This window comes from Lithobates pipiens, unplaced genomic scaffold, assembly GCF_037356315.1.
Source record: "Lithobates pipiens isolate NorthernLeopardFrog02 unplaced genomic scaffold, aLitPip1_a1.2 Scaffold_18, whole genome shotgun sequence".
Classification (NCBI taxonomy): domain Eukaryota; kingdom Metazoa; phylum Chordata; class Amphibia; order Anura; family Ranidae; genus Lithobates; species Lithobates pipiens.
This window is the reverse complement of record NW_027507758.1, coordinates 84,054,409-84,062,888: the sequence shown is the minus strand read 5'-3', so window position 1 is coordinate 84,062,888 and position 8,480 is coordinate 84,054,409. Positions and strand designations below refer to the sequence as shown.

Sequence of the window (8,480 nt, the reverse complement as noted above, 5' to 3'; positions counted from 1 at the left end):
TTTTCTTGCTGTGTGTGCCCTCTTTTTTTAATGAGAAAGGGAGGGAGGGGGGGGGGGGGGCTCCAACCCTATGCTATACAATACAAACATTTTTGGGGTTAAATTCTTTAAAATACTACTCCTACAATAGTATGAAGGCACACGCTGGTATTTACGAAAGGGACTGGCATTATGTGAACCTGTGTATGATCTCAACTAAACTAAATCCACATGGGGACCTCAGAGCATTGACAATGATTCAGAATTATCAGATAGAGAAAAAGCATTTAATGTATGAAGCCCTTTATCTATTCACCCCATCACAGGACCAGGCTGTCATCATAAGGTGACTTGTGCATACAATCATGATATGAAATAGAAATTACACAATTCACAGTTCATCCACGCAAAAAAAAAAAAAAAAAAAAATTCAACCTCTGCAACAGAGGGCTAAAAGGCAATATGCATTGCGATTAGGCTGACCATTCATGACAAATCAATTTCCACAGTACAAAAAGCATTTAATTCCACTTATTAATACCAAAGAAAAAAAATATATATAAAGATTACATTGAACTTCTAGGCAAAAAAAAAAAAAAAAAAGTCAGTCCATAATTCCCTATTGTACCCTCTTACTCTTCCGCATACACTCAATTATCTTCCATAATCCTATGTGGGGAACCCTTTCTATCCCAAGATTTCACACCTTCCTTTGTACAGCAGATTTACTAGGCCTCATCACCAAACTTTCCCAATGTCCTTAAAAAAACAAAATTGCAAAAAAACAAACAAAAAAAACAAAAAAACACAAAAAAAAAAAAAAAAAAAAAAAAAAAAAGCACAAAAGCTGGCATAGGCTCCTTAACCTCAACAGTCATTTTGGGGCCCAGGAGGAGCTGGTGATATATGAGGAGGTCTGCACAAAGTCAGCAGAGGACTTCCAGCTTGGGTTTCCAATGTAGTTATCAGTGAAAGAAGACTGAATTGTTACAAAGGGGACAAACTGTGGCCATAAGTCTCTAGCATCTCTTGTGTTCCTTGCCCTTCCAGTAATTGCTGTAGGTATCCTCAAACATCTTCTTGCAAGGGATTTGGGCTTGCAGCTTGGAGCAGATAAGGAATGAGCCACCCATCTTTCTGTGGAGGGAATAGGTCTCTTCGGGAGGGGGGATGAGACGGTGCTTTAACATGACAGGGATGAGGCGATGGATTCGTTCTGTGGTGCTCTGACACCCAAAGTTAAAGGGGACATCAGAGGCAAAGGCTTCTCCCAGAATCAGGACAGCTTCCAGGTGGGCGAGCTCCATAGCCTGTAACACAAAAATGGAAAGGGAGTTGTTGGTTACCCTCCTAAACACACAGGAGATCAACAAAATGTAAAGTTATTAATGCTGCATTCATTGCAATCCAAAAGGAGGGAGGAGAGCAGAGCTGCGGATTCTGCACTGACAGAAGTGCCTGGTACAGACCTGGAGCACAAACTGGGGCTCTTTGGTACTTCTTGGTAGTCAGGCCCCAGCACCAAGTGTTTGTGAATTTTAATTCATTACCCCTACCATGGGAGATGGTCTGAAACCGCAAAGGTCCAATCAGTAAATTTTCCTCCAGAGGTGGTCCGAATCTCATGGGAGACAATATGACTCAGATTCTTCACATTACAGCTTTTTGTACACATCTGTCCCCCCTCCCCCCTAGCCCTTATGGTAAAATGCAGGGTTCTACTGTTGTGGGCACCCATCAGGGTGAGGGTCCAGGAAGTGGCCATACAATGCTTATTGAAGTGTGTTGCACTGTGCAATGAAGTTGGAAGAAAAAAAGAAAATAGACAATGTCAACATTACATTTCACTCATTTTTATGCACGGCAGCTCAGTTGCACAGAAACAGACCGTACATTAAGTGTCTTCAGGTGAGCACCAGTCACTTGCAGAAAAATGCACACAATATGCATTTCATCGCACCGCCCTGCTTAGTACCTAGGGGCACTGTTTGGCAACCAAGGACAGTGTGTGTTGCATTGTGCACCGGGCACATAGAAAACTATTGTTATTTCTGTGTGCCCTTGCACAAACGTGTTTTTCTAGTGTAGAAAAACAGATCTCTGCACAAGTGTGAACAAACCCTTACATCAGTGTCCATAGTCCCTCCCTTTACATCACAGCCCCTCCATGCCTACATCACTGCCCCTCCTCCACATCACAGCCCTTCCTTCATTTTACAGACCCCCGTACCTTTTTTTCATTACAGCCCTTCCGCCATATTAAATTTACATTGCAGCACTCAATCTCTCTCCCCCCCCCACCCCCCTACACAACACGGGAGGCACGGCAGGTCTGGATAGAGAGCAGGACTTTCCATGTTCCAAAAGGCAGGTGAATGGTTTGCTTGGACAGCCCCATGGCCTAACAACCAATCCCCTGCTTCTTAATTTGAGAAGTCTTGCCGTCTATTTAGTCACACTTCCCCTCTTGTTCTCTTGAGAATGAGAGCAGCAGGTGAGGACACTCACGCATCTATCTGGATCACCATTTAGTGATGCCTGTCCTATAGGATATTTTCTGCAGCACTACACTATATATAACATACTGCCCTTCAGAAATGTCAGGGGCTGCACTTTAAGTCTTCTACATCTAATAAGTTGACTACCATTACTCTGGAGCCAGCATAAAATGTATTGTTGAAACTGCTTTATTACTTTGCAACTTTTTTCCTAATAAGGCTTTTATTCAAAAAGACAATTTTTTCCAGAATCCCTACCTTTGATTCATAACCTGAGAGAAATTTCATTTCAACAGACTTCTTTAATAACTTTTCTCGGTCTTTGTCCGCAGCTGCCCGGATTACCTGGAGAGTGAAAAGTCAAGGTATGAAGGGTCATGCGAGGAGACAAAAGATAAAGTGCTAAACAAGAATATCACTTGTCATCAGGCAGGCCTGGCCTGTCTCACCTCAATATAAAGATCTGTGAATTCTTCATCAAAGCCTCGTGTCGCCCCAAAGTCCAGCAGGGCCACCTACAGGATATATAATCAAGTGAGAAACTGAAAAACTTGAAATACAGTTGCATTTTTGCTAACAGCTTTAATTCATATGCCCAGGTATTATTGCTCTGAGGCCTTATACACACAGAAGACAAAGGGGGTTTGTGCAATCCCGAGGACTGCAGATTGCCCCTGGAGCTGGGCCGCAAACTGCGTATAAAATGCATTAGGCCCAGCAGCTCAAGAGACATTAGCACTAGGTACAGGGATTGCTTCACTTTGCCGGTGAAGCCTTGAAGAGAATGTTTGAACCGTTTAGACCACATCTGACACTCCCTTTTATTGAAATAATGTTTCAAACCCAGAAACAACCATCTACAGAACCTCCACACGCAATGTCTGTGTAGGAATCCCTAAAATGGAACTTCAAAACAAAAATGTGAACTACACTTCAGCCCAGTCATTTATGAGCCAAATTCCAGCTTCTCCAAACACAAAAATTGCCATGCAAAACGGCAAAAAATAAAATAAAATAAAAAAATAAATAAAAAACAAATAAAAAAGAGAGAAAAGACAAATAAAATAAATGGTTATTCTCATTTCTGCCATGGTCCTCCGCAGACTCAACTCTTTCTGATCCAATGCTGGTCCGATTCTGGGTTGAAGGGGGTCCAGAGTCATTCAGCCCACTTCCTGCTGGCCCAGGGCATCATTGACAAGGCCCATGGGATGAGTCAAACAACCCTGGGCGCACAGGAGAATGCTGCAAGCACCAGTCTTTACACCATCAAAAAGATCTGTGCCCCATGGAGGGCAAAGTGACAATATTCCTACAAAAGGTAGCTCTACCACCCCCCCAATTTGCTAACCTTACTGGTGCTTCTCCATAGCTCTCCAGCAATAAAACACAGCACGTATGGTTATGGAAGAACATGCGACTTGCTCCCTTATGAATGTTTGTGGGCTTAGCAGCCAATTGCTAGGCCCAAGCATGGTCACATGACTAATGGGAGGGGGTGGACATTGCTTCCCTGACCAAGCCAATTTCAGCATTAACTGCAGTTAAGGATAGTATAAGGGAGTCAGGAAATGCACTTTGTGGAAACCCTTTGACAGGGTGAAAGTAACAGGGTCTCTTTAGGACTCTCCCCATGCTGGAGAAAGAGGACCCATGATGATATACCAAGGGGAGGGTGCGCCAATTAAAAAAGCAAACCACATTTTAATTAAATTTGGCAAATTGTACTTCCGGATTTCTCCAGCACAGATTTCTTTTAGGTTTGGTATACATCGTTGAATAGTAAGATAATCTAAAAGATGGCAATAAAAACAAAAACAGACATTTTCAGGTGTGTATAGAAGGGTAGATTCCCAATCATCTTTTCATTGCTTCCTGTGTCCCGGCTGGAATTTTCTCTTAAGATGACAAAGTTTCACAAGGACAGGAAGTGAGGAGGGGGGGGGGGTCCATAGCAAGACCTCGGACTGTACAAAAACCCCGAAAGAGGCCGCCCCCCCCCCCCCACTCTATCAACCAAAACAAAGAAAAATACAATTTTTGAATGAATTGTACTTGAAGGGACCACAAATGCCAGAATTCTCTGCATAGGCTGAATATGAGAGGGTTTACCTTCTTAAGCTGTGGGTCATAGAAGAAATTGGACCAGTTGGGATCCGTCTGCATGAAGCGGAACTCAAACAACTCTCGTAGGCATAAACTCAAGATGTTTTCACAGATCTGTGAGCAGACAAAAAGGGAGGAAAGACAGTCAATTTTAGGAGAACTCACTTATTACCTTCATGAGAGAAGTAAACAGAAACCTTTCTAGAAGGCAAAGTCTACTCTTCTGCTACACAGAATATAAACAGTGGGCTAAGACTCCAAAATGAACACACACATACAATCTATGGGACATAAAACATTTATTTAAAATGATCTTTGGAATGACCAATAGACTTCTAGTCCTTGCTCAGAGCGCTCAGCTTCATCAGTGGTGGCTCACTGAAACATGTAGTTTTACCCCCGGAGTTCTGAAACCGCTGTGCATTACGGTTCTGCCCACAGGCTGCTATGTCACTGGCGTACCCTTGTGACTCTGAATGGGGACACTTGTTCACTGAAGAAACATCCGCCTGTGCCATGACCGGCAGCTCACGCTTGCATGCGTGATGTCATCGCAGCTCTGGCCAATCACAGCGCTGGAGCCCGCGAACCTGTAAGAAACTTTGGGGGAAAAGGTCAGCTGTCTCAGTGGTGTGGGGGCACCGCTGAGAGAGATTCGCTTGAAGCCGAGTATTCCATAATGAGCTAGTATGCGATGCATACTAGCTCATTATGCCTTTGTCTTACAGGGTTTTATTTTTTATTTTTATTTATTTTTTGAGATTACAACCTCTTTAATAGCACTTTAAATTTGGCCTGGGGATCTAACCATTAACGACCTCTGGTCACAAATGGGTAAAAAAAAAAACAAAAAAAAAAAAAACTGAAGAGATTGCAGAATATTTGCCTCTCCTGTAAGAAATTCTTGTAAACTAAACAGTTCTCTGCTATGACACAGAAACTTTGGCCTACTGTAAATAATTTATATATATATAATTTTTCTTCTTTTAACACAAAGGTGCTTTTGTTTTTTAAGCCCTGGCAGCATGACCCTAGGCGTGTAGCTACACCTAACAATTCTCTGGCTTGCTTAGGCCTCTTGCTAATCGTCATCTTGTTTACTGGCTGTAACTTTCCAGGACCCCTGCACCACATAGCAGGACTCAGGCAGAGTTATTTTGGAGAGGTTATGCCACCAATAGGCAGGACATGGCCGCCTTCCAGAGCACCAGCTGTAGAGAGGCTCTATCACACACCGCACACGTTCCCTGCACACAGGCAGAACAAGCTCGCCAAGGTCATTGAAGGGGACAGCTGTGTGTTGTCAACAAACAGTGAAGACGAGAACTTTTTAGACACCGAGAACTTGTTTGCACCTTGGCGGCCATTTGGTCATTGGGAGGAGGGAAAAAAAGAAAAAAAAACCACCAGACAACTATTAACAGGATATTTGTTCCTGTACCACAATTACAAACTCTGCACTGCTGGCAACAACATGTCTGCAAAAAGTAATGTTCACAGGAGGACTGGGAAACGCAAATACTGAAACCAGTATGCACATGATCTGGTTTATTCTATAGAACTATTGGTTATACACATATTAAAAGGGTAGCATTACCGTACTGACTATACAGACAAAAAAAAAAAAAGGGTACATCACAATCGCTGTGCAGCACTTTTAAAAAGCAGAATTCTTGTCACTGTGGTCTGGCCTTTTGATGTAATCTGACCTCCTCTGGGTAGCCCTTTATTTTAGTTTTGGATAGTGATGAGGGGTCAGAGCCCGTCAGCTTATCGTCTATGTCTTTATTGTGGAGATTAACTGTCCAACTATCCTGGAGACCACTGATATCTGGAAATGTAGGGCAACGCTGGAACAGGAAATTTCCACCAATGGGGGGACTTCTAAGAGGAATCTCCATCACTCTGGGAGATCCTCTCTAACTTCCTGTTGCATCCCAGGTACAAGAAATTGAAGGAAAACAGTAAAAGAAAATCAAATATAAGAAGGGGACAGGAGTTTTACCCTGCCCTACTCTTTCAAAACCTTAAAAATAAAAAGCTATACATTAATTTTAGTTTACTTCTTTTTAAGTCTACAGAGCAGAATTCAAAAGCAGATCTAAAGTTCAACTGGATGACATTAAAATTGCTAAGGCACTGCGGGGGGAGATTTACCAAAACTGGTGAAGCTGTGTAAGGTAACCAATCGGCTTCTACTTTCAGCTTGTTCAATTAAGCCTTGACCCCGACTAGTTACGGTGCACAACTGCACCAGATTCTGTGTGCACCAGTTTTAGTAAATCTACCCCGTGTTTTAAACTGCCCTTTTTTGGCCATAAAATACAGTTTTTGCCACTGTATATCATTTTTTGCATCTTAGTGCTGTTAATCTCCTCTGGGCCTCTTTCAGTTACTTTCTGTCCACATGCACTCATTTTAGCATTGGCAACATATCATTGCTCTGGGCCGCATTCCTGATAGGGACAACAGTGTGTGCATGATGTGTGTCAGCAAAACTGACTGTAATCTCCAGATGGCCAGCATCATTCAATTCGCTTAGAGCCCAGACTGCCATGGATCTGCACACAGTTTGTGACTGGGCAGTGAAGAAGCAGCACAATGAAGAGTATATAAAATATTACATATTTAAATAGACATTAAATACATAAAATCGTGTATTAATGATAACAGAGCTTCATTAAAGGGTAAGTTCACCTTACTGAACTTACACAAGAACCCCCCCCCCCCCCCCATGAGATCCCACGTAGCCCATCCTGTCAGTGGGGAGGAAGTAGAGAGAATGGTGAGGGAATTTCTAAGCCCCAGACTGCAGAGGTGGCGATAACAGGGCTCAGAATGGGAGATTGCTGTGTTGAAGGTCAGCGGGAGGGGGTCCTGTGCAAGTTCACCTTACAGCTTTTTCTGTAAAGGTGAACTTACACTTTAACCACTTCCTGCCCGGTCTATAGAAACATGACAGCTGGGCAGTGGTTCCATTATCCCGACTGGATGTCACATGACATCTTTCAGGAGAACAGCCAGCGCTCATGCCCGTAGGGGGCACTGCGTGTCACTCTGACACACCGCAAGACTGATCTCGCTAAAGAGTCTGATGGAGCCTCTTTACCACATGATTAGCTGTGTCCAATCACGGTGTAAACAGGAAGAGCCATTTATTGGCTTTTCCTCACTCACGCCTGACAAACACGAGTAGAGCCGAACCGATTGGCTGCTCTAGGGAGGTCATCAGGACCACCAGGGAGTCCCATCACTGATTACCACCAGGTATGCCAATCTGTTCTCAAAAATGAGGCCAATCTATGCCAAATAAAGGGGTTGCCAATCTGTGCTCATCCGTAATGCCTGCCAGTGCCTCCTTTATAGTGATGCCCATCAGTGCCACCTCATTGATGCCCATCAGTGCAGCCTCATCAGGGCCCATCAGTGAAGGAGAAAATTTACTTTACAAAATTTTATAACAAAAATGAAGACATTTTTTTATTTTATTTAACAAACAATAAAAACCCCAGAGGTGATCAAATACCACCAAAAAAAAAGAGCTCTATTTGTGGGAACAAAAAAGATAAAAAAAATGAGCTTGGGTACCGTGTTGGATGACCGTGCAATTGTCATTTAAAAAGTGACAGCGCTGAAAGCTGAAAATTGTCTTGGGCAGGAAGTGCCCGGTATTGAAGTGGTTAAAGTACAACTAAAGGCTTCTGTACGACAAACCCAGTTAACGTGGTGCACAAGCTTGACAAAGAAAATGTCCTTCCCCCCGTTGAGCCAAATCATTCTCACATGCTCACCCTTGCAGCTCATAGTGGGAGGGTTTAAAAAAAAAAAAAAAAAAAAGTGGCAGTAGTGCCAATCCAGAAATCAGTGGGCAGGACTAGGTGCGGCCAGGTGCTGATT

The 8,480-nt window shown here is 43.1% G+C and overlaps 1 protein-coding gene across 2 annotated transcripts in view; it reads right to left on the bottom strand.

Moving 5' to 3' along the window:
- Positions 1-244: 244 nt before the first annotated feature.
- COQ8A (coenzyme Q8A) overlaps positions 245-8,480 on the bottom strand; it is a 118,079-nt gene continuing 109,843 nt past the window's right edge. For both annotated transcript variants that reach the window (XM_077485862.1, XM_077485863.1), the window contains exons 12-15: positions 4,590-4,697; positions 2,927-2,992; positions 2,736-2,822; positions 245-1,289 (exon numbers count right to left, since the gene is read on the bottom strand). In XM_077485862.1, the coding sequence (XP_077341988.1) occupies positions 999-1,289; positions 2,736-2,822; positions 2,927-2,992; positions 4,590-4,697 (552 nt within the window). In that variant the 3' untranslated portion in view covers positions 245-998. The remainder of the gene's footprint in view (positions 1,290-2,735; positions 2,823-2,926; positions 2,993-4,589; positions 4,698-8,480) is intronic.